Genomic DNA, 25,353 nt, shown 5'->3' with positions numbered 1-25,353 from the left:
AGCCACACCCTGTTCCATTCTTTAGTAACTGACCTGGCTGGAAGGCCTGTGTGCTAATCCACACACACCTGTTGTGTGGCCAGTCTGAGGAGGACTCACTTCTCTGTGCAAAACCAGCCAGATTTCTACAAGCCAGGTTGGGAGAGGAGGTCTCCATTGCACTGTTGCTCTGTTGATTTACTCGGTTGGGAGCAAGGATGGGGGATTCGCTTCTAGCAGCTGAGCAGCATCCCAGATTACAACTACCAGTGCTTCAGCATTAGTATTTCCCACGTGTGATGTGTGAATTTTCTTTTCCTCTAAGAGGTGCTAGGGTTGAGTAGGAGGTGTCTCCAAACTGGTGGTCATCCACCAGTGAAGGACAGAGATGAAAGGCTATACACTAGAAAGATTCTCCTAGCTTCAGTAGAGTCAGAGGTTTAAGCCAGTAGTGGGTGGCGGTAGAACGTGCCTTTACCACTTGATGTGTCATGGAATTCCCCTCCTGATGCTAAAACCATGTGGATGCATGGTGCTGGAGAGAATGCTGTTTCAGGAGCCAGTGGGCTGCGTTAGCAGTGCAAGGTGCCGGCTAAGCATGGTTTGTTTGTTTTTTTTTGGAGAGGGACATCCGCAGGGGGAGGTGAGTTGGGCCGGCATCCCATTGTTCTGAGGGGACAGAGGGGGTGGGTAAGTTCATCTCTTCACTGAACCTTTTACCTTGGCCCGGGACACAGGGCATGAACTGACGAATCCCTTGCTTCTTGTCAGATGCCTAGTGGCAGAGAAGGCGCTGTCTGTGCTGGTTTAAAGTTCAGTGTCTCCAGCCCAACGGCGGGCAGGGCGTAGCCTGCCTGGGCCACGTGTAGGCAAGCAGGGAGTTCTCTTCCTTGGTTCCAGCGAGTCTCCTCTGCACTTCAGGGGAGGCAGGGAGCAGCAGTTGGCAGGACGTTGTGTTTGTGCCTTTCCTTTCCCGCAAGGTTCTAATGTCTCTTCCTGTCTGACCAGGAAATACTGGTTTCCTTCCCTTCAGCCTCCACAGAGGGCAGGGAAAGCTGTGGGGATGGGGAAGGGCTGGGGGAGGGGATAGACCAACGATGTGCTGGGGAAAGGGGATGGAAGTCCGCCAGCCTTGCTCTGTGCCGTGTGGCCGGTAGAGGCAGGGCAGTGCCAGTGTCCTGGGAGGGACAGGAAGCTCTCTGTGCTCCGTTTACATGGTGGCTTTTATTCTCCAGCGTCCGTAATAATGCCAGTCCATCCTTATTGGAATAGGAGGGACAGGTGCCATGCAGGTCTCCTTCCCACTCCCCTGCCGCGTTTCCTGACGTATTTAGCACTGACCCATTATTCGAGTTCTTCTCCCTGAGTCAGTGACGTGTAATGGTCCGCGCGGGTCTCAAATACCGTGCCAGCTGAGGTCTTCCCCAGGACAGTTCAGCTTTTTCCCTCTTCTCTGTGGGGGATGGGGGTGTGTGTGTGGGACGGAGACTGTGGCTCTCATGAACAGCACCCTGGGGTGGTGCCATCTGCTAGTACGTCTGTTGCCCGAGGAGCTGTGAGTGGCCCTACATCTTCCCACCCCCAGGGGAAGGTGGTTAGCGCTCTAAGTAATGAAGTGACTTGTGGTGATTCGGCCTGTGGCTCTCGTATCCTGCTCCTGATTGCCTGCCTGACTTACTCCTGAGTTGGTTCATCAGGGTTTCTGAATCTGCCTCTGCGGGAGCAAGCGTGAGCACACACCCTGGGTTGGAACAAGGGGCATCTGATGAGGTCATGCTCAATGGAGCTAGATTTCTTGTGCTGTCTTCCTTCTGATACCTTGTGACTGGAGCCATGAGTCAGCTTGTGAGCATGCCCGATTGGGGGAGGGGAGTAGGGCAGATTTGGCAAGCCCCAGAACGCTCTTGTTTGTGTAAAGGACAGTAGCGGGGTTTGTGTGGAAGACAATTACCACCTGACTGTGCAGATTTCCCCCTTCCTGGAAGTGCTGTATTAGACCCATATTAGCAACTCCCTGCACGCCACTCCCACACTAAACATGACTTCAGCGTCTCTGAACCGCCTGCCTGTCTGTTCAGAGTGGTGAAACAGGAGCTCCACGAATTAACTGGCAGGGTTTCATCTGAAAGAGATGAGGGATGGGCTCAGAGGAGGCGGCGTGTGTCTGTGCGAGGGAATGGATAGAAATCAGTGTTGAAGTCTTATTTTTCCAGATGTTCAGCAGCGTAGGGATTCCCTCCATGACCAAAGTTTGTCAATGGAAAGCAAAACAGCAGAGGTTTCTGGAGGCTGGGGAGAATCTGTCATTCTTCCGTCACTGGGACAGTGGCAGAAACAGGTCCTCCCCAGCGCAGTTCTTCTGAGATCTTTGATTTAGTTTGGGGTCCTCCGTAATTCAAAAATCCCTCTGCTGGCTGGCTGATATGGACCTCAGAGGCAGACAGGAGGTATGAAAGCTTTTAGGGAGCTGGCTGGAGCCCCTCAACCTGTGTAGCACCCCCGGCAAATCAACTTCCAGTTCGTTCTGATCCCCCCCCGTGACCTCATGCTTTTGCAGATCCTTTAATTTTACCAGATGCAGGGTAGCCCTTGGCATGCAAGCTGAACTAGTTGGTCAGGGCTCCTGTCCTGCAGTAGCTTATTCTGCCTCATAGCTATGCGGATTCCTGTGTCGAAAGCATTGTTGTCAGAGAGAGAATGGGCTGAATCCAGTAGGTGGGATGTGGAGGGCACAGATGGCTGAAGCCCGGTGTGTGTGTGTGTGTGTGTGTGTGTGTGTGTGTGTGTGTGTGTGTGTGTGTGTGTGTGTGTGTGTGTGTGTGTGTGTGTGTGTGTAAGGACATACACATCTCCTAGAGCTGGAAGGGACCTTGGGAGGTCATCTAGTCCGGTCCCCTGCCTTCTTGGCAGGGCCAAGCACCATCCCTGACATCTATTTGCCCCCATACCTATATGGCCTCCTCAGGGATTGAGCTCACAACCCTGGGTTTAGCTGGCCAATGCACAAACCATTGAGCTGTCCCTCCCACCTCCAAATCTATTTGCCCCAGATCCCTAAATGACCCCCTCTCGGATTGCGCTCACAACCCTGGTTTAGCAGGCCAATGCACAAACCACTGAGCTCTCCCTCCCCAGTGGCAGGTGAGGGGTTGGGAGACAAGTCCATATAACTCTGACATCTGCCCACCTGCTGTGAATCACTTTCCCTTCTGGCTGCTTTGCTCAGACTTCCCATATCGTTCCCAGCGTGGAACCCTAGGGGTCAGTTGTGACTGACAGAGCTGTAGTGTGGGTGGGATGTTGATGCTACGGGAGCATCTTGATATGTGCTGTCTGGTGGCACCCCTGCTCCAGGAACAGTCGTTCAGCTGTGGATGTCCCTTCAGCTGGATTGTCCCTGTTCATGGGTACCTCCCTTGTGATACGCAGCTGTTTATTGCCATGTCTGTTGGGTACAGATGCGAGTCCCCTGCAGAAAAGTCTGCTCGAAATCTCCTCTTATGTGCTGTGGCTTTGCTATCCCTCCCCATCTGCTGCAGCCTTCCTCTGTGTGAGAAGGGCCACACTCCTGGCTGGCAGGTTGTTGTGCTGTCAGCAGGGATCACCCTCCTCTCCCTAAGGGACTTTACTCCCTTGCAGCTGATAAGAGAGGCCTTATCTCTGGGAACTTGCAGGGCCTCTGTTTGCTTTAAAGCTGTGCTGGTGAGACTCTCTTCTCATTGGGCATCTTTGTGGTCGGGGGGAGAGCAGGGGATGAAGGCAACCTGTAGAGGGAAGGAGGTGTAGGTTTTTTAAGGCTGGAGGAGGCAAAGAGGTGAGGAGCTGAGGGGCTGTTAGAAGACAGGGTTCCAGCTCAGAGCAGTGGTGGGCAGAGGAATTGGGTTTAGCTTTTCTTATGGGACAGCAGCAAAGTCATCCCTGTCAGCACCAGAGCTCCTGCCCCTGTGTCTAACTGTAAAACGGTAATCTTCCCTTTGCCCCCAACCTAGAGTCCCTGATGCTTCACCTGCTATGCCTGTTGTGAAATGGCCTGCCTCAAGCTGGCCCTAGGGGCGAGGGTGGGAGAGGGAAGAGAAGGGCTTTCTTCCCCTGGCATAGGGAGCTGCACTGGACAAAGTGGGAGTTCTGGCTGGTGACTGGCAGATCAGCAACTTTGGAATGCTCTGGCCCATTTCCCAGAATCCAGCGCTTTGTGTGTGTTTGTCTCTGAGCCGGAGTTCTGGTGCTACTGTGACAGGAAGTGGGAAAGCTGGGAGGGAGGGGGAGAGGGGAGACGTCTGCCTGTGCAGCCTGTGAAATCTCTTTGTCCCCAGAGAGCAGCTCAGCCTCAGCTGCAAATTCCCACAGAGAAGAGAGCTTCCTTTGTGTTGCTGAAGTGTTTCCAACATGTGAAACTCCTGCACTGGGGTGGGGGCTGTGGAGTGTGAATCTTTGGCGTGGGTGCCCAGTGCCCTGCTATGTGGATCCTACTGTGCTTGGAAAGGAGCCTGGGGTCATGGTTATGGGTGCGTGGGGAAGCGAGGCAGCTCTGGGGTACGAATCCAGGGCTACAGTCCAGTGTTTTCCAATTTTATTTGGCCACAGAACCCTTTTAAACTGGAAAGAATTTTGTGGAACCCTGTTCTCATGCTTTACCCATCTTGGCCCCCAAATCTCAAACCAATTAAAGAATGTGAGCTATACATCTCCTAGAACTGGAAGGGACCTCAGGAGGTCATCTAGTCCAGTCCCCTGCCCTTCTTAGCAGGGCTAAGCGCCATCACTGACATCTATTTGCCCCAATCATTAAGTGGCCCCCTCAACAATTGAACTCACAACCTTGGGTTTTGCAGGCCAATGTGTAAACCACTTTGCTATCCCTCCCCCTTATCTGCTGCTCCTGTCTTGCAAACCCACTCCCACATCCCCAGGATTAACTCCTCTCAGCCCCAAACCGGCTTCTGGGATTAACCCATCCATGGCGCTGGCTGGGGAGCCTATGCTGGGTGGCAATGGGTGCCCAGCAGAAGGAAGGCCGGTGTGGAGGTGTTCCATTGGCAGGGGCGAGCTGAGCCATGCCCGCCGGAGGGGTGTGGCCGCTTGGGTAGTGGGGCGAGCGAGGGGCGCTCTGCGACTCCCTGCCCTGCCGCCACTGAAATAATGGAACTGCATTCAGTTGGTTTAACGGCTGGATCCCTCCTGCCAGCCATTAAACCAATTAAATTTAGTTCTGCTGTTTCAGTGGCGGCAGGGCAGGGAGCCATAGAGGAGTCAGCTGTTGTAATGGGATTTTTTCGCGGAACTGTAGTGTTCCATGGAACACCATTAGGGAAACATTGCTCTACCATGTGGCTCTTGCGGCGTCATGGGCCCTGGCATAAGTGTCCTGGTGCATCCCTCAGGTTGGAAGGTGTATGCCACTGTGGCATTTTTAAGTAGAAGAGTTGGCTGGGTGGTTCTTAAGTGCAATGGGAGCCACTTGTCCTAGGGGTTGCAGTTGGATCTGGCTGCCTGGTAGGGAGAGGGGCTGAGGTTAGTTCTTATGGCTGTAGGACCAAGATCCTATAATGTAGCGGTTTGGCTTCTCACGGAGTTGGTTTTGGATGGTACTGCTCCCCCCTCTCAAACTGGGGAGCTCTGTTCCCTGCTGCACTGAGCTCTTGAGGGGGAGGGTATAGGGAGAAGCAGGTAGCAGTTAACCTGAAATTTTTGACAGGCAGGAGGAACCAAGCGTAATTTTTTTGGCCTAATATAAACTTATAACATGGGGCCCCATCCCACATATATACCCCAATTTACAGCCTGGGCGCTGGGCCTGTGTAAAGTGTACCCTTTCCCTTATGTGGGGGCTCTGAGAGACTGTCCCACCATGGGCAGCGGGGCCCCCCTTCTAGTTCTCTGCTGTGCACCAACACGAGAGGCTCTGATCGCTGAGGGGAGTCGGAAGGAGCCTGCAGGAGGAAAATTCACCTCCGTCTAGACAAGTGGAGTAAATAGCTTTTCTTATTCTGCGTTTTCCCTCCCACTCTGTACTGGGCATTGTGCAGGGAAGGGGGCATCTCACACACTTGAATAACTGAACCCACTGCCCTTCGCCAAGGAGGGCAACCCTTGAACATGCACACATACAAATCTGCCTTTGACTGTCTGAAAGGACAGCTGCCCTGGAGCCAGATTGTTCCACTGGTATGTCAGCAATCTCTTGCCTCTGTTCTGCTGCCAGCCAGCACTGCTTCCTTCCCATGTGCCAGCGCCACTTGGTTCGCTCTTCCCCCAGGAAGTGGAGAGAAGGTGTAACCCAGGTTACAGCCTGGGCAGGTCAGTGCTCGCATTGAGCTCCTGTTGCAATGGCTCCTGGTGTTTCTGACCAAGGTGGCTGAGTTGTCTTGGCCTGGTGGGGGTGGGGGTGGGGCTGGAAAAAGAGGAGCGGAGGAGAAATTTGTAAAAGCTTTGTGTGGAATGAACATGGAGGCTGAATTCTGTGAGTACTTCAGTAGTATGAGGGAATCCCTACTGCTGCTCAGTGGGTCTCTTGTGTACCTAAAGGGATTTCCACTCCACAACAGATTTGGGTGTAGGAACCTGCAGCAAACTGGCTCAGATTCTCTGATTTCACTTCCCATTACTTCCTCCTGCCCCCTCTGATCTCTGCTTCCAATTCCTCGCCTGACTTTATCCCCCAGATCAGACTACTCTGAAGAGAGTAAAGTCCTGTTCTCGAGTCTCTTCTTGCTTGGTAGAGGAGGATTTGCAACTATTTCCTCCTCTCCCTTTTTTCTTCAGGCCTCCTTCCCCACCCCCTCTGGGGTGTAAGTGCCCTGCCCTCCCTCTTATCTCTCCTTCCTTATCAACCTCTCCTGGTTGCTGAGCCGTCCCCATATAAGGCTAGGTGAGGCTGCTGGGTGGGTGTAAGCGGGGATGCAGGTAATGCTCCCACAGGAGGACTTCCTAATTTAGGTACGTAGTCATCATTTCTTGGAGGTGGGGGAGAGGGAGGTGGTCAGATCATTGTGATATCAGTGTGACTAGTCAGACCAGTCGTCTGTGTGTCTGTCACACACGCACGCACGCACAAAAGGGAGCAGTTTTCTTTCAGTCTTAGGCCAGTGTTGTTGTCTGCATGAGACACGCCTTGAATCTAGCCAGAGCCTCGCTGCTGAAGTGTGCCTCATTCCCAGGCGGCTAGGCTCTGTGGCCGTTGCATGAATACTCGAGGTCTGAAATGCCTGCGTGTGGAGGAACCAGCTGTCGCAGTGGAGAAACAGCTGAGTGTGGGGGCATCAGTGGATGCAAAAAGTCCAAGTTGTGTTAACTCTGCTGGTTGTTTCTCATACCTTTTCCTGGGAAAGCGCCTTTCCCTTTCCCAGGGGGAGGGGAGGTCAGGCCAGGTAGAGAGGTGGGAGGTAGAAAAACAAGTGAATGAGACAGAAAACAGACGAGATTCAGAAGCACCACAGTTCACTTGGGTGGTTGGAAGCTGTCAGAGTAGCAGGTGGGGAGACCACAATTCTTGACCTCTCTCTCTCTCCCCCCCCCTGCCCCCTACATGGCACCATCTCTCCTTGATTGGTCTTCTGAGGGGGCAAACAAGAAAGCGAAGGGTGGAGATGGCAGTGGCTTCCAGCCACTGAGAACTGAGCTGGGATCCCCAGCTTGCTTCACACATTCACCCGACGGCCATGATGTAATGTGGGAATAGTAGTGGCATGACTGTCAGCATTGAAATTACCTACCTCTCTTTTCCTTAGCTTTTCCCCTACTAAAGGATATTGTGGAATAGCCCAAGGGCCAAGTAACATTCTGGGCTATGTACTCCCTCCTGGGCACTTGTCCTCTGGGCACTGAGTTGCTTCTGGATTAAACACGCTCCAAGACTCAAACGTCTGTGTGCAAGCAGTTTGGCTGATTCCTGACTTTGACAGTGTCTTGGTGAATCATAGTTTCAGGTTTGGTGGTGCTACTTGGTGTCTGTTGAGGTGGGGCTGTGCTGTTAGCTGAGTTCCTGCCCCCAACGAAATGGACAAACTTTTGTTCCTTTCTTAACCTGAAGTTTTGTCTAGCTTTTATGCCTCGGTTTGAGTTGTCAGCCATTTTGGTGCACTATCTTAAAATGACAAAACTCTTGACTGAGAATATTGGGAACCAGAATTGAGAGCCTTTGACTCTTTCAGGGGATTGGAGCAAAACAAAGATTTCACATGCTCCTTTGAACTCTGTGTAGAAACAAGAGGTTTATTTCCCCCCACCCCACACACTGTTACTCTGTAGGCTGGAATCACGTCAGGACTCCTAGGCCTCTGTTGACTCACTGTGTGGCTTGTAGGAGTCTAGTTGCGTCTCAGTGCTGGTTTCCTAGTGAAATAATAGGGTTAATAGTTAAGGTTAATACTTTATGCATAAAGAGTGTAATGACGGTTGACTTCATGCTTGTAAAATATGTTCAGAAGCTCTGTTTGGAAATGGGTAGCAGTGTCAAGGGGTTCAGGGTGTATCAGGGAAAGTTTACAAACGAAACCAAAACACTAGCCAGTTCATCCCGAAGACGGGGAGCTCTGCCGTATTAGCAGAGGTGAACTAGTGCAAGTAAGCAAGATTAATTTGCCACTCTGTATTCCATCTACTGTCGAACACCATTTTAATTATTTGTGTTTAATTTTTACAAATGGCACCAGAGCGTATGATTTTAAGTCTTGGTAACATGATGCCTCTGACATTAAAGCACAAGTCTGGGGTTCACTATCACAGATCTACTTACTGGTGGCTCCAGGAGAGGGGCTGCTGCTTTTTCTCCCCCCCCGCCCCCCATCATTGCCTGAGAGGCTATGGCCAGAAGGAAGGCCCTTTCTGGCAGCATTTGAGAAACTGCTCTAAAATACTCAGTGTTTTCTAACTTCGCAGGAGGATTGAACAGGAGGAATATGGAGCAGAAGGCGATCTTGATGGTAGCCCCTTATCTCACTCAAGAGTTTACATTTATAAATCTGAAGTGTCTAGCTGATCTCTGCAAAATATTTTGTGGAGATGCTTCTCGGAGGGGCTGGGGGGGGTGAGTATCCTTCCATCACTTTAGTAGTAGTAGTAGTAGTAGAAGTAGTAGTAGTAGGAGGCATCCTTCAGTCTGCATAGCCTATGGATCGCGCCCTTTAAAGTTTCAATTGAGGACTTCATTTACAGCGTCTATTGTGACTATAAAGACCCACAAGAGAGTGACAGTCCTTGCTGCATCTCTTGCAGATGTAGTGGGTGTCTGGCAAGTCCTTATTGTGCTTTCTGTGCACTCGCTTCTCCTCTATTAGCTGTCTGATCTTCAACTTGCCCTTCTGAAGGCCCTTGTGTAACCCCTGCCTCCATCTGCTGCGGTTGTCTGCTAGTTCATCCCAATTGTCCAGCTCGATGTCTACCTCTCTGAGGTCTCTCTTGCAGACATCTTTGTAACGCAACTGGGGGCATCCAGGAGGTCTTTTGCCAGAGGCTAGCTCACCATACAGGATGTCTTTTGGAATCCTTCCATCGTTCATCCTGTGGACGTGGCCAAGCCAGCGGAGTCGACGCTGCCTGAGGAGGGTGTGCATGGTTGGGATTCCAGCTTGCTCGAGGACGGCGGTGTTGGTCACTCTGTCCTTCCATGATATTCCAAGGATGCACCTGAGGCAGCGCAAGTGGAAGACATTCAGCCTCTTTTCCTGGCGGGCATACAGGGTCCAAGCCTTGCTGCCATAAAGGAGGGTGCTGAGGATGCAGGCTCTGTAGACTTGCATTTTGGTGTGTGTGTACAGCTTGTTGTTATTCCACACTCTCTTGCTGAGTCTGGACAGAGTTGTGGCCGCTTTTCCGATCCTCCTATTTAGCTTGGTGTCCAAGGACAGGGTGTCAGTGATGGTGGACCCGAGGTAAATGAACTCGTGGACGACCTCTAATGTATAGTTGTCAGTGCTGATTGATGGGGATTCAGCAACATCCTGACTGAGTACATTCGTCTTCTTTAGGCTGATGGTAAGCCCAAAGTCCTTGCAGGCTTTGGAGAACTGATCCAGCAGTTTTTGAAGCTAGTCTTCTGTGTGAGATACTACAGCAGCATGGTCCCATTCAGTATAAACTTGATAGCAATAGGGAAGTCCCGAGGGAATTTCAGGGGCAGTCTGACACTTTTCCCCTTTGAGTGAAAACTTTGCATAAAGTTCGGCAACTTTTTTGTTTTGAGGCTGCCCTGTTTCCAGGTAAATATTTTTGATTTGGATTGTTTTGGGCAGAAGTTTTGTCAGTAAGCCATTCTGAAGATTCTCAGACTCTGGGCTTGTCTGAGTTTTCTCTCCCTGTAGAATTTAGTTCCACAACTGGACGCCCTTGGCCCAGGATGCTTTGTCCCTTAGTTCTTGCATGCTTTGTGATCCACATCGTTGTGGAGAAGCGCAGCTGTCTGTGATTCATCGATCAGAACTTGGTCTGATGAAGCTGTGGTTTGATTTTGCTGACTATTTGGAAGATTGGGACCAAGGTCTTAAACTGTCATCAGAAATGAACTAGTGGAGAGGAGATGGAGAGCTGCTGCATTGTGTGATTTAAGGATAATGAAGGACTCACTCATGGATACATCTCGGCAGGTGGAGCTGTGGGAGGCGAGGAGGAGGAGGACGGGTGCCTTGTGTGGACGTTCTCGGTGTTCGAAAAGTGGGAGTGGCGTAAGGCTGAAGGAGCCGTTCAGGCTTGCAGGCAAAGTGAAGGGCATCTACCTGAACGTGTCAGGCTCGGCACTGAATGCTGGACAACATAAGATGCTGGAGCGAACAGAGCCTGGGATTAGGGTGCCCTGTATCTAATCTATTCTAGAACTACTAATGCTTAGTACTAGTGAACACTTACATCTCTGAAGCCTGTACAGAACGAGACTTGAAATAGAGGCAGCATTCCCTACTGGCTAGGGCTTTGAATGGGACTTGAGAGACCTTAGTTCTTTTCCCTGCTCTTTCACTGACCTGCTGTGAAGCCGTCGTGTTGCTTTGCCTGTTTCATGCACCGCCCCCCCCCGCTCCCCTTGTCTCTCATTTTTAGCTAGGTCCTGCCCTGAGAACTTACGCAACTCTGTGCATATACAGCACCTAGCACACAAGGCTGAAAGTTGCTACTGTACTAGGAGGGTCGCAAGCGTGAGCAAAGGTTCCGCGTTACTCTCTCTCATCTGGAGGAAGGTCGTACCTAGTTTCTGATTTGGGGTACTTGTGCTGGCTGGGGGCTGTTTATATCCATTACTCATGGCTACTGGACAGGCCTGATCTGGTGGACTAAGCATTTGATGCAGTCAAGTCCTGGAGGCTGAGCCTGAACATGTGTAGCCGACTGACATCTGGGTGGCCACATGGCCTGGAGGGCTGTTCACAGAGATGCTCTCCACCCTGTGAGAGGGAAGAAAAGACACACACTTACTAAGTGTCCTCCATTGGGTGGGAACTCTGATCTCTTCTCGGAGAGGGGAGAATCACCACTGTAAAAGGTGGGATCGTAGATTTCAGAGTGTTGCAGCTCCGTCCTTTTCCCTGAATGTAAGGGCAGGACTGACCCTCTGTTGTGTGAGCTACTGTGTGGAAAACACTGGGATTGTAATTTTGATCAGAAGGGGGCCTGGTTTGAGTCTTTGAAGCCCAAGAGGACTGGGTATAACACAGAGATAAGAATGTAGTGGGTGAGGAATTGAATTCCCTTCCCTTCTGTGTGCCTCATAGGTTGTAATGCAGAGACAGGAAGGAAACTGCCTCATGGGAATGTAGCAGTAATATCTTGTACATCATACTCCTAACCATTCTGTTCATTGAAATTAAACTAGGGAATTAAAAAAACCAGCAAAATGCAGCTGTTAACAAGCCGTTGCCCTTTAGGAATCTGGTTTTAAGTGTGGTCTTGGAACAGCAGCTCCCTGTCGAGCTGGGCACAAGCTGACAGCTAGGCAGAAGGCTTCAGCATCTTTTAGGTGTGCAGCATTCTCCGCCATAGTAGTTTGAGCATCTCAGTCATCTTAAATACTAATCCTTGCAACACTCCTGTGAAGCAGGATGGAGCTAATACCCGCTCGGTCCCTCAAATCCCTTCTCTACAGTAAGGATAAATGACTCACCCAGGGTCCCTACAGGAAGTTAGTGGCAGAGTAGGGGGTTTGATTGTACTCCTGGGCTCATCTCCTGATTCCTGAACTGTCTTTCCTCTTTGGTTTGAAAATTACCTATTCCAGATGGTCAAAAGGGCAGGTGGTGCCCAAGGGAAGATGAGGAGCTGTTAGCAAAATCTGCTATGAAGAAACAGGAATATCTGCGTAAGTATGAGTGGCAGCTCTTAGAAAATAGGCCTTAAATAAAGGGCCTCTGGAGAAGGAGCGTGTTTTCTCAAGGATGGCGTACAGGACAAAATTCTGCTTTGGAAGCTAACTCTGGCGAAGCAGAACACATAAGACAAAGGTTCTAGCCATGGGTTTGAGACGCACTTCTTGGGCAAGAGACCCCAGGGGTGCGATTATGTTAAATCGTTGGAGAAGGAGCTAATTCCCTGTGTTTCGTTGGCTAGCACAGGGGTCAGCAACCTTTCCGAGGCGGAGTGCTGAAATTTGACCTTTGACCTCTACGTAGGGCCCGAGTGCTGGTGATACTTTTTAAGGTCACTAATAGTCCTATTTAAAACAGCTTCATTAATAAAGATGCAAAGCTTTACTGTGCAGGTGGTGGCTGGTAGCGTTAGCTGGTTTTGGTTAATGCACAGGCAGGGTGGCTTTGAGCAAGCTCCCGGCTGCATGGTGGAGGAGGGGCGGGGGCCAAACTCCTGCCTCGCATGCTGATGAAAGTGGGCTCGTGTGTCAGTCTCAGCACCCGTGCTGGGGGTTGCTGACCCTCGGCTAGCACTTCAGGGCAGTCTCAAACTTTTGCATTGGTGACCCCTTTCCCGCAGCAAGCCTGAGTGTGACAACTCCCCCCTGTATAAAAATAGTTTTTAATGACCCTCTTAAATGCTGGAGGCAAAGAGGTGGTTGGAGGGTGGAGTCTGCCAGCTCACGACTCCCACATAATAACCTGGCAACCCCCTGAGGGGTCATGCTCCTCGGTTTGAGAACGCCTGCATTAGCTGGTGGAGGGGGGGAGGAGCTTTGTCTGCTGACAGGTCACCTCTGCCTTGGCTGCGACGTTTGGCTTGCAGTCTTCTGACAGGTCTGCGTCTGAGTGTTGGATTGTTCCCTCTCCCCCTTGCCTTGGTAGTTCATACAATAAACTTTCACAGGACGGGGGTTAATAGAGAGCAGTCTCAGGCAGAGGTCAGTGGCTCCCCCCTATCAAGAAAGTTCAGCTTCCCCCACCCCGCAGTGCCAGCTCCCACTCCACTGCTGCCCTATCCACTTTTGGTGGGCACAGCGGGGTTTGCACATGGCGCAAGGAGCGGCTCTGGGCAGCGGACGCCAGGTGGGCGAGCAGAGGAGCCCTCTGGCTGCAGGCACGTGCAGGGCCGCAGGGCGGGTGTTGAGTGGGCCAGCCCTGAGAGGCAGGGCGTTGCTCCTGTGCTCAGACTCCCCCAGCACGGTGCCAGCCGTGAGACCCACAGACAACTCACTGGGGAGCACCTTGGGGGCGTTGCCTTGGGTCTGTTGGGGCCAACCTGGTGCTCATGCTCGTCCTGGATACCCCAACAGACCTTGGCTTTGAGGACACCTCCACTACGACTGCCAGCACGAACTCGCTGGACGAAAACATGGTGGCGATCCTAGCCAAGGGTGGCGCCTTTCCCGCCGGGGCTGCAGCTGGGCTGGGCAGCGGCGCTGGTGCAGTTGGACAGCTGCAAGGAGCCCCTGATGGCCGCCCTATAGGGCCACCGCATAACTCTGGCCAGGGAGCTGGGAGACCCCAGCAAACCAATGTTCGTCCTCAGCAACCCCTGCCTGGACACCATGGACTTGAGTGCCCGGTGCAGCCGGATGCACCTGGCAGCTCTGAGCGGAGAGCTACCCGCTGCCTCTGTAATGGTTGCGTCCATGCCGATAAACCTTCTCGGCGCTGGAGGGCTCGTGCAGCACCTTGGGGCTGTCTGAATTAAAAAGGGGGTGGGGAGCTGCATAATAATTCAGGGCTTGCTGGAGTCGTGCTGGTTATTTGAAAGTCCTGGTTGATCCAACACCAGATGAGAGTTTATGGTATATTCACAAGTCTGTGGGACAGAGTAATGCAGCCTCAGGCCCAGCCCTTGCCTGTGCATCAAGTGGCAGCATTAAGTTAACCCTCCCCCTAAATGGATGAGGCTTACCAGTTACAGTTCACCAGAGCAGCCCCCCGGCCTGATGTGTGCAAAAACCTATTGGCTTGCTGCGTTGCAAGCCGACTGGAATAGAACAGGTGCTGGAAGATAAAGCAAACCGACCTTTTTGTACTGGGAGAGGAGGCAAGGGCTCGTGGGGGCTGGTGTTGTGCCTCTCAATCTCTTCTGCTTGTGCTTAAAATGTGCCCAGCAGTAGAACTGGATTTTTTTTTTTTTATTGGTGAAGGAAGATTACAGGGTGGAGGCCACCAGATGTTCACAATGCAATTCAGACAGTCTCCAAAGCAAATTAAAAATCTTGCTGGGCTCAAAGTCCTCCCTGTGCTGTAGTGCCTGCTAAAGAACTGAAGCCGAGATGACTACTGTGTGTCTAAAAAGGACTTGGCTGAGGAAGGAATAAGACCTGCTAAAAAGGGCAAGGCAGGTTTGGTTTTTATTGTGTTGTCAGTGGAAAGGCCAGCAGGTCTGTGCTGTAGATTCCATGCGCTGCAGTACCTGGATTTGCTGTAGGTTGTGGCTAAGGGCTGTGGCAGAGCCCAGGGTTGGAACAGTGGGGAACAGGATATGTGGGGGGGAAGGTAGCAGAGACTCCCTGGCTCCGCACCCTGTGTCTGTTCTTTGCAGTGCACGGATCTTCCCTGTAACGTTGAGTGCACGTCTGCTCTGCAAGCCCGGGTGCCTTGCTGGGGAGCGTGGGAAAGTGCGCCAAGGCAGCTGGCACAGAAGCTGGACTAGTCTCTTCATGCCTGCCCTCCCTGCCAGGGTTGTCTGCTGCTACAATACTTCAGCAGACGTGCTGGGACGTGGAGGCTCTGAGCAGAGGTCACCCCTCAACTGCAGGGCAGGTTTCTCCGGAGGGCGGGTGCTGAAGGTGCCAGCAAAGGGCTGCCTGGGCCCTGTGAGCAGGTAGAATTGAGTAGGCAGCACTGGTGCAAGTCTGGTCAGAGTTGGTGTGCAGCAGGGTGGAAGATCTTCTTCTGTTGGGTACCGCGCAAGGTGTGTACAGCTGACCCTCAGCAGCCTCCACTGATGAGAGGCCAGTCTCCATCCCTTGCAGCAGAGGGTGGTGTGATACTTGAAGGTCACGTTAAACGATTCCATGTCACCTCCCATAATCCCCTTTACCCCCTTCCGTTTCCAGTTTACCCTCTGCCTCCCTCCTCCTCTTCGTTATAATCACTCTGTGGTTTTCTTTTTTTTTTTTTCCCCCACCGATGATTTCTACAGCTCTCTTCCCTCCTGCTTCCTCACTGGTGGTGGCCGGGCTGCTTCTCCCATGGTTTTTTCCATCTGACCTGGTTGTGCTGTGCCTTAGCCAATCAAATCCGACCTTCCTTCCTTACAGGTGTGTATGGAAAACTATTTATTTTAATATTTAATTGAAGTCTTTGATTCCTGTTTTCTCTCTCTGTAATTCCCTGCCAATACAAAAGAGGGGTCAGAAGGCAGGGAAACAGCTGCACTGTCAGGATTTAGGGTGTCAGACCCTCCCCACAGCGTGTCTTTAGTGTCATAAATCTCACTGGCTTGAGATTATGTGGTCTAAAGTAATGTGGAAGATGAGTGGGCCTTGTGGGAGTGACTCCCAGGGTGAGCTAACAGGTGCTGTGTTTTCAATGGGTCCCTGCCCAGCGAGGGGAACAGTGCCTGATGGGTGTGTGGAAATGCTGGACTGACTTAGCAGGAAATGGGTTACGCTCTAAATGGCAGCACTCTGCCTACGCTAGGGAATGAGGCAGCAAGAAGCCTTCCCTCCTACCAGAGCAGGTGGCCACCAAATTCTGGTCAGAACATCTCACTTGGAGCGGTTGTGGCCGGTGGAGGATCCTATGAGTCCTCTCACCCTTCCAGCCAGACGTGGTCTCAGGATGGGTGGTGGTATCACACTCTTGCACTTGGAGATGGTTTTAAGGTGGTGAGAGGGCAGTGATAGGTGGTGCCCCTCAATTAAAATGGGAGTGTTTTTGAGCACTGCTGGTTTTGGAGACTCCTGACGCCTGCTTTGCTCCTGGCTAAGGGTTGCCTCGCTTCCTACCCACCAGGGATCCCTTCAGAGGAGATGAGACTGGCTCTGTCAGGACTGCACCAGGGGCAGGGGACAGAGAACTGCCTTGCCTGTACAAATCCTGCCCTGGTGAGGCCTTCGTCAAAGCCTGAAAAACTTGAGGGGAGAAGCTGTCGAGAGCATAGCTCAGGGTTTCCTGTAGCGGGGTGGCACTTCTGCCAAGCATGGCAAGACAGCCAGTGGGGAACAGACATGTGCTCTTCCTTTTGAGTGCTGAGAAGAGCTGGCCTGGGAGTTGATATTTCATCTGTCTCTGATCTCTTCTTTCTTTCCCTCAACTATATGCCATGAAGTGAGGAGCTCCTTCCCCTCTATTCCCCCATCTCCTCTGTCTGACGCTGGTTCTCTGTCACGCCCCGTGCCCAACGCCCTCCCTCCCCGCTGTGCGGGGCCCTCGGCACCATGGACGACTCGGAAGTGGAGTCAACTGCCAGCATCCTGGCCTCCGTCAAGGAGCAGGAGGCGCAGTTTGAGAAGCTGACCCGGGCGCTGGAGGAAGAGCGGCGCCACGTCTCGGCGCAGCTGGAGCGCGTCCGGGTCTCCCCGCAGGACTCCAGCCAGACGATGGCCAACGGCACCCTCACCCGCCGGCATCAGGTAAAACCCTCCTTGGGAAAGGTGGGCAGGTGGGGCTCGGCAGAGCCCCTTTGGCTGCCCCTGCCTGAGCTGTGGTGAACTCTGGAGGCGTGTCTGGCGTCTACCGGAGTTGCCCCATAGCAAACAGGTGCTCCCTGGTCCCTCCCCTCTAGCACGCCTCAGAGGAGCTGTTTACACACCTAATGGATTTGAGTAACTGCAGTAAGAACTCACCAGGTGCATGGCAGGTCTAGGAATGGGAGTAGTATCCATGGTTCTGGCTGGGCCCACCATGCAGCTGAGTGTAGGATTGGCATGCTGGGGAACAGATTCATGGGTCAGTCTTCATAGCACTGTAGACTCATGTGGCGGATTGGGAATCCGTAACAGGTGCAGACTTACCCAGAGAACCAGGGGTCTCTGGCTTTCCTGCCCCCAAAGCCCTGTGACTAATTGTGAGGCAGGAGATACCAGCACCTCTGCTTTCCTGGGGTGCTGGCCTGGCATCCTCTGTAACTCTGTGGTGCCTGTTTTGTAAAGTGTCCACCATAGGCATGTCACAGGCAGAGTCCTGGAACAGCTACACGTGGCTCTGAGTGGGACTCTGGGCTCTAGCTAAGCTTCCTTCCCTGCCTGAAATGTTCTGCTGCACCAGTCTGGAGACCACGTTGGGTTTATGTGGCTCCCGCTGTCACAGTATCAGGACACCTGAAATCTTCAGCGTATTATTCCACCCCCAGCCTTGTGTTGGTTGGCAGAGCTGCTGCTCTCCCCATTTGTCTGGAGGGGAAACTGAGACCGAGAGATGCAGTGGCTTGCTCAGAGTTATACTTGTGCAGTGTGGCAGCAACCTGGGTTTGGGCCCTGCTCTGAAGTTCCTGGCGAACACTTTTAATACAAGCTAGTCAAATGGGACAGGGCAAGCGTCAGGAGGGGCAGAGTAAATAGTCTGAGTCTCCAGGGCTCCTAATTTGTACTGCCTGCTGCGGTGAATCTGGCTTGATCTGCTTTCTGTTCTCACGGCTGCCTCGTACTCATCCAGTGTGTTCTGTTAGGGGGTAGAAGTCCAAACCAATAAGAAGCCCTGTGGCACCTTATGGACTAACGGATAATTTGAAGCATCCACTTTGGTGGGCAAAGACCCACTTCGTCAGATGCAGGAGTGGGGGGGTAGAAGTCGCGTCCCTCTAGGATCCGCTTCAAAGGGCTAGAGGACAGCTGGGTTTGCTGAGCTGGCTGAGGATATGGGTGCTCCTGAGAAACTTCCCAGGCCCTGTTGGAGTTGGACAAGCGGATTTTATAGTTCAAAGCAGGCGATAGTTCCCTGGGCCCTAAGTGAGAGAAAAGAATGAAAAGCCATTACCTGCTGTGGTCTGCTTTGGACTCCCCCCGCCCCCGGCTCTTCCCCTCTGATCTCACTGAGTTACTGGGATGTGTCATCTGGTGGCTTGTGACTTCCACATCAAAGGATGTGAAATGTCTCGTCTCTTCTCCGTGGGGTGGAGATGGGGTGTGCATGCTCAGGAGCGGGCTTGGCCCTTCTGGCAGGAGGTACATGGCTAGAGCAGTCTGGCAGCCATGCATCTGAGCGCTGGGATGTCTGGCGGGTGGAGCACTGAATGTGGCTGCTTAACTCCTCCTGAGGGTTCCTCAGACTGGACTGGGGAAGAGGCGTCCGTCTCCTGCTTGGCTGCGTATCACAAACCCCTCGGGCGCTTTGCCTGGGGGACTCGGACCTTGGGGCCCGGGATAGCCCTGGCTGCTCTTAACGTCTTTCATCCGCTGCTAACCTCTGGGGCACTGGAACTGGCCGCTGCTGGGGCTGGAGCTCAGACTAGGGTGTGAGGCTGTCCTATAGTCCACACCACTGTGTTCTTTATCCTGGTACTTGCTGGTACTGAGTACTGGCACCTCGGCAGCCCCAGCCATGGGATTGTCTAGCGGGGAGAGGGGATGGGGAGCCAGCCAAGTACGGGTTCTTTCTTTTTATAAAAACAGCCCTGGTCCTCACAGGTTGAAGTGGAGCACTGAGTGGTGCCTGGCCTGGCCTGTTTGGCTTGGAGGTAACAGGACCGTGCATAGGGGGCAGGGTTGGGCAAAATACAGCCCGTGTTCTGGATCTGGCCCATCGCTGGCTTGTGGCCAAGAGGGACCCTCCCGCACACTGCTCAGAGCGGACAGCCGTGGGTGCTGACCGTGTCTCTGCATGCCACCCACCGCAGGATGGGAGGGAAGGCTTTGTGCTGGAGGGGAAGGGGGCACTGCATGATCTCGCAGTTCCCATTGGCCAGAAACCAGCCAATGGGAGTTGCCTGGGTCACGTTTGCAACACATGGAGGGGCCCTTCCAGGCGTGTGGGGTGCAGAGACGCACATGGCCCCTGCAGCCAGCCACCGTTGAGTGGTGTACGGGGGTGCGGCAGGCAGGGAGCCTGCCTGAGTGTCCCGTTGGGTTGCTGCCTGGGACCCACGTGAGGTAAGTGCCTCCCAGTGGGAGCCTGTACCTGCCCCCAGCTAGGGAAGTTAAATCCCCTTTAATTGGCTAATCAGTTAAATGCTAGGTTTAACTGTTACCTCATTAAACCGGGATGTGTTTTGGAGGGGGTGGCTGGGGAGGCCGCTCCAGCCCAATTGGGCTGGAGTGGGCCCCCTGCCACAGGTGGGGACCTGCTCTGGCTTGAGTGGCGCATTCCTGCCCTGCGGTGCCACCGCAGGTGGGGGTGCTCCAGTCGGGCCTGAGCAGGCCCAGCCTGCAGCAGGGGGCCCATTCCAGCATGGCTGGGCTGGAGCGGCCTCCCCAGTATGGGGCGCCCCAGACAGGGCTACTTTGGCCTGGCTGGAGCGCTCCTGCCCACAGCAGCATGACACAGCTGGAGCAGGGGTTGGTGGGGAGGCTTCTCCAGCCTGTAGTGATTAACCGTAACCAGTAGGACTGGTCCATTGTTAGGATGAGGCTTACCGGTTACACTTTAACGTCCCTACCCACGACCCTTTGCCTCACCTCCTGCCCCTGGTCACTACCCAAAAACTCTGCACCTATATACCCTCTCCCAGACCCTTCCCCAGTCATAACCCAAACCCTGGCAAGCTCCCTTGTTCTGGGTCACAACCCTGCATCCCCTTCTGCACTTCTCCAGGTCAGGATCCTTTCCTGCACCCAAACCTCTCCCCGACCCTGCACCCCAGCTCCCTACCTTGTGCAGCCTTCGGCACCCAACTTCTATCCCAGACCTCACGCCTCCCCTACAAAGGTCATGGATGAGTGCATTTCTTGTTCACTTCCCAAAGGCTTGGAGGGCCTCCCCGTCACAAATTATTGTCCCCCCGATCTGGGGTGAGGGCTGAGGAAGTGTTATAATGAGCTGATGCTATTTGTTTCAGAACGGCCGTTTCCTGGGCGATGCTGACCTGGAGAGGCAGAAGTTTCCAGATCTGAAACTCAACGGACCACCGGTAAAGGGCCTCCAGGAGGGGCTGAGACCTCTTGTTGGGAGGGTGGCTTCACCTTAGGGAGGCAAGGCCTGAGTTCAGGGGCTTGGTGGCTGGTCTCTCCTCCTTGGGGAAGAAAGGACCCATCTCTCCAAGGGTTGCCAGTTAGGTATCCCCGCCCCTCCCTGTGCTGTGGCGCATACTGTTGTCTGCTCTTCTTGATGGCTGCAGAGGGGCACCCAGGGAAGCCTCTCTCCTTTAACTAGGGCTTTCTGCAGGGGAGAGCTGACCTATGTGCCAAAGAACCCACATTCTCCTCGCCTTTACCTCTTTGGGCATGGAGGTAGAGGGCAGCTGCGGTCCAGGACCATCCCTTCTCTTCCTGCAGCCCAGTTGCTCCCATTTAAAGTGCGTGCGTGCGTGTGTGTGTAGTGGAGGGGGAAGAGGAAGGGACAGGACTCCTCCCTTCCCCCCTCCCCAGCCCTGAGCGCTTTGTGGCTAGCGAACTCTACGGGTTCCTGCTACATCCATGTAGTTCCATCGTCCCTCTTGTATTTTATCTTCCACTCTCATTTAACGAACAGTGCTCCAGGCTCCGAGATGCTCTTATCTCCTTTATTCGCCTCCTGCAAAGGACGCGGATCCCTCTCCCGACGCAGGGACCATGCAATCTGTCCTCCCCTGCATCTGGGAGGAGAGAACCCTGCTTGTGCGTTTCCCCACCCCCAGCCTGCTGCTTTCCTTATGGTGCTGCTTACTGTCCTAGCCTGGCTGTGGGTAAAAATAAGGTGTGGAGAAGCTTCTAGGGCCCACGAGGGCAGTGGACAATCGCAGTTCACCCCTAGACTGGAGTGGGGAACCTATCACCCATGGCTTGGCTGGATCTGGCCTGCGAGGTCTGTTTTCTCCCTCCCCACGGCAGTGGCGTGAGCTGGCTCTCTGGCACCGTGACCCTACCCCCACCAGTGCTGGCTCCGCACTGCAGGGTAGCCCTGAGCCTTGTGGGCCGGGTAAGCTAGGGCAGGATGAGGCCCACACACTCTCCTTGGCAGAGGAGGAAGGTGGTCCGAATGTTGCAGTTTCCCCTCCCCACAGCTGTGGGAAAGGCCGGAGGGGCAGGAACCGCTCACCTGGGGGCCTTTTCCCCCACTGCTCCTATTGGCCACATTCCCAGTCAATGGGAGCGGTGGGAGTGGTGGTGGGGGTGGGGGTGGGCGCAGACACGGGCGCCCCTGGGGACCTGCACCAGGTAAGCGCAGCCCCCTCCCCCACACTGAACCCCTCATTCTTGGTCTCCACTCAGAGCCGAGGAGGGTTGACAGTCTACTAGACTTAACCGAGCCTGGGGGGAAGCCTGGAGCCTTGTTCCTCCCTCTCTCTCCTCTGTGGTGTTGCAATGTGAGGGGAGTGAGATCCTTTCTTTTTCCCTTTGGTATCTTACTGCTGTGTGGTCCCCACGGGTGGGTTTTTTCCTGGGGGGGCGGTCAGTGGTCTCTGACCCAAAAAAAAAGGTTCCCTATCCCTGCACTAAGCACTTCCCACAGCCCCCTGGTCTGTTGGGACCTACTGACCTGCTGTTCAGGAAGTCCAGCTGTAGTCAGGGAGTAGGTCGGTGCAGTCCCCTGCCCCCTCGCTTGAACAAATCAGGAATATCACCGAAGGCAGCAGCCTGATCTGTACCAAAAGAGGTTCCTAAGGTCGCAGAAGTGCTGTCTCCTCTTTCGAGCCCTGCTTGCAGTGTGGACTGACTCGGTGTGCTCTTCCCTCACCCTAGGACCGCAGCCACCTCCTATACAGCACAATCCCCAGGATGCAGGACCCCGGGCAGATTGTGGAGGAGACGTACACCATGGAGGAGGACCCAGAGGGCGCCATGTCAGTTGTGTCAGTGGAGACATCTGATGATGGGACGACCCGGCGCACGGAGACCACGGTGAGGGGCAGGGCAAGTCAGGCGTCTGTCTTATATTCAGTAGTGTTGATTTGGTCTCTCCGTGGGTTGATGATATGGCATATGCCCTGAACTGCTCGGTCCTGCATGTCTCTTCAGCACTGTTGAGTGAAGCTGGGGATGAGGGCTGCTGCTGAAGGTGGAGGGGCCTAAGTGGAGCTGGGGAAGTCCGGGGGTGGGAGGCTGAGACAATCAGTGGCATCAGCAGCTCTTGTATTTGTGATCTGAGAGCACATCCCTCTGCTCATCTCTTCAGGTGAAGAAGGTGGTGAAGACTGTGACCACGCGGACAGTGCAGCAGGTCCCTGTTGGGCCGGATGGGTTACCCATAGAGGGTTCTCCTGTCTCCAATAACTACATCCAGACAATGGACAGGAACTTCAGAAAAAATGGCAACGGGGGGCCCGGCAGCTACATGAGCCAGCCTGGCACTGCCACCCTTCCCCGCAACTATCACTATCCAGATGGCTACGGCCGCCCCTACGAGGATGGCTACCCTGTTAGCGATAACAGCTATGGCAGCCTGTCCCGTGTGACCCGTATTGATGAACGTTACCGTCCCTCCATGGAAGGCTACCGAGCCCCCAGCCGGCAGGATGTCTATGGTCCCCAGCCACAGGTGCGGGTAGGGGGGAGCAACGTGGACCTGAACCGCTTTCATCCAGAGCCTTATGGGCTGGAGGATGACCAACGCAGCATTGGCTATGAAGACATGGATTATGGGATGATGCCAGACTATGGCACGGCCAGGCGGGCGGGGACTCCCTCGGATCCCAGGCGGCGACTCAGGTAGGAAAGGCAAGCAGATCACTTGTCCTCGGAGTACTTTCCCATCCCATCCCACCTCACTCTTAGTGCAGACCTATAAGTGATTCCCAAGGTGTGGACCTCCATGAGGCATCTAGTAACAGCTGATGTATTTGTATTTGTTGGAGGTGTGGTGGTTATTCCTGTGTGTCTGAGAAGACCTGTCATAGCTGTGGCTGTCTAGTTGACTCTAAAATTTTTGCAGCTGCAGCATTTAACCTCCTACAGCGAGGAGCTCTGCAGAGTTACCACGCACTGTCCAGAGGTTTTTGTTTGGAACATATGATCTCTTGAGAGCACAACCCATGGTTTGGATGTTGTTTGGCAAAGTTTAATGAGAAGGCTTCTTGATCTTCTGCCCCCTGCTTTGTGTCAAGATGTTCATTGCCAGCTTGGCAGGGGTTCCTGTCCTTGTAAGCTTGGCCCCATAACCTGAGTCTGCTCGGGTTGAACAAGCTTATAGTTTGATAGCAAAGGCTGTGTTGTGGTGTCTTCTGCCTCCATGTCACTGCATAACGCAGGGGTGGGCAGTAATTTGATGGGGAGCCATGCCAAGATTTTGGTAAGTGGTCGAAGGTGTCATTCTTCTATGGAGGGGTTGCGGGGTCTGGGGCAGAGGTTGGATGCCAAAGGGAACTTGGGGTTAAGGGATTGGGGTGTAGGAGAGGCAGTTGTGATCTTGGGGAAGGGATGGGGTGAAAGGTTGGTGAGGGACCTGAGACAGGGAATTGGAGCACAGGAGAGGGTGGGGTGCCAGATGCAGGCTGTGGCCAGGAGATGCTTATCCAGTGGGATCCTCAGGTAGACTCCCTGGCTGCTGCAGCCCTAGGCCATCAAAAGCAGTTAACTGCTGGGGCCACGTGCCTGGCAGTGGGGGTGGGGGAGTAGGCTTTGTGCCCTGCCCCCTGCACTTTCTGTACAAGGTCCCTCCCTCCCTCCCTGCATGCCGCCTGGAGGCATGTAGCTCCAGCAGCTGGGGCTGTGAGTGCCCTTGGCTCTGCAGCAGGCAGGAAGCCTGGCTGAGGGTCCCAGCAGACTGGTTCTAAAGACTTGGTGAGTGGGATCTGGCCCATGGGCTATATTTGTGCCTGTCCCTGGCACAGCAGCACCAAATCGTGATGTAAAGACACACGTCTCTTCTCTGCACAGCGTTGGCTTAAGCTTGCAGCTATCACTTAGCTGGACCTTAGGATCCTAGCCTGAGGTTTCAGGCTGGGAGCGGATTGATTGCTGGGCAGATGGCTAATTTGGGGTGCGCAGCCCATGAACAAACGGTGTTTGTGGTGTGGGGAGACGATCAATCAAGTGTGACAGTAGCAGTGGCTCTTCTGTCCCTTGGGCAGATTAGTCACTTCCCCAGCTGACTATACAGGTGATTCTGCTTCCGTGACACTGTAGTGCCCTCGGAGGGCTGCTGGCTGCTGGTGTCCTGTTACATGGAAGAAATGGAGGAGCTAAGTGTGAGGAAGGGAACCAGACAGGAACATCTCAACAGGAAGTTGCTGCCTGCACCTAAATACTAAGAACTGGATGTTCAAACCTGCTCTAGTGTTATTCTGGACTCTGGCATCTGACTTGGGCAGAGCAACAGCCTCATTCCATTCAGGGACCCCCTTCCCCTTATCAGAGCTTACCAGTGGGAGGCTGGTAAGAGCCATACTCAGTGACAGGAAAGATACAGATGGGTTCTGGGGTTGCAGCAGCACTCCCAAAAGATTCTCAGGCTCCCCGATGGCACCAGGCAGACAGCAAACAGGAAGGGAAACTTGACTGCCTCTCTCCCAAGCCTGCCTCACAGAGCTGTCTCCATGGGCTCTTGGCGGGGAGGGTCCAGCCTCCCTCAAGGGTTGCTCAATGGCCATACCCTGGCAGCCAGCAGTACTGTCGTCAGTGGAGTCAGACTTTGTACAGAATTAGTGTGGCTGCCCTGCCCTTGTCTTCCAACTCCGAAACAGGCTCTGTGTTAGTCACAGACTGGCTGATGAGGATTACAGAAGTCCATGGAATCCAACCTGGCTGGAGTTGGCTTATCACCACTATCTCAATTGCTTTTCTGCCTCAAATCTCCCACTTTTGGGGGTGGTCCTTGGCAGGATTAACAACCTGAAGATGTTTGTCTTGAGCAAGGTCCTAACCAATACTTGCTTTGAAGAGTGCTTGGCAAATTGCCCCTTGAAGGAAGTGCATTAACAATGCACCCTCCCCACCCCCATTGTCTCTGCTGGCTGTAATTAGTCATGAAGGACAAGAATCCATCTCTCATGTCTAGTTACAACTTGTTGATCATA

The 25,353-nt window shown here is 53.5% G+C and overlaps 1 protein-coding gene across 4 annotated transcripts in view; it reads left to right on the top strand.

Annotated features, from left to right (window-relative positions):
* The window catches only part of CTNND1 (catenin delta 1), a 50,506-nt gene that overhangs the window by 7,905 nt on the left and 17,248 nt on the right, over positions 1-25,353 (top strand). For 3 of the 4 annotated variants that reach the window (XM_074998085.1, XM_074998086.1, XM_074998083.1), the window contains exons 2-6: positions 15,466-15,583; positions 16,597-16,900; positions 20,260-20,331; positions 22,082-22,240; positions 22,515-23,047. In XM_074998085.1, the coding sequence (XP_074854186.1) occupies positions 16,706-16,900; positions 20,260-20,331; positions 22,082-22,240; positions 22,515-23,047 (959 nt within the window). In that variant the 5' untranslated portion in view covers positions 15,466-15,583; positions 16,597-16,705. Of the gene's footprint in view, positions 1-12,178; positions 12,260-15,465; positions 15,584-16,596; positions 16,901-20,259; positions 20,332-22,081; positions 22,241-22,514; positions 23,048-25,353 lie in introns of all 4 variants that reach the window. The other variant, XM_074998084.1, reaches the window with a different exon arrangement.

Source organism: Carettochelys insculpta, chromosome 6 (assembly GCF_033958435.1).
Source record: "Carettochelys insculpta isolate YL-2023 chromosome 6, ASM3395843v1, whole genome shotgun sequence".
NCBI lineage: Eukaryota > Metazoa > Chordata > Testudines > Carettochelyidae > Carettochelys > Carettochelys insculpta.
Note: the sequence above shows the minus strand (reverse complement) of the source record. Positions and strands in the feature narration are given on the sequence as shown.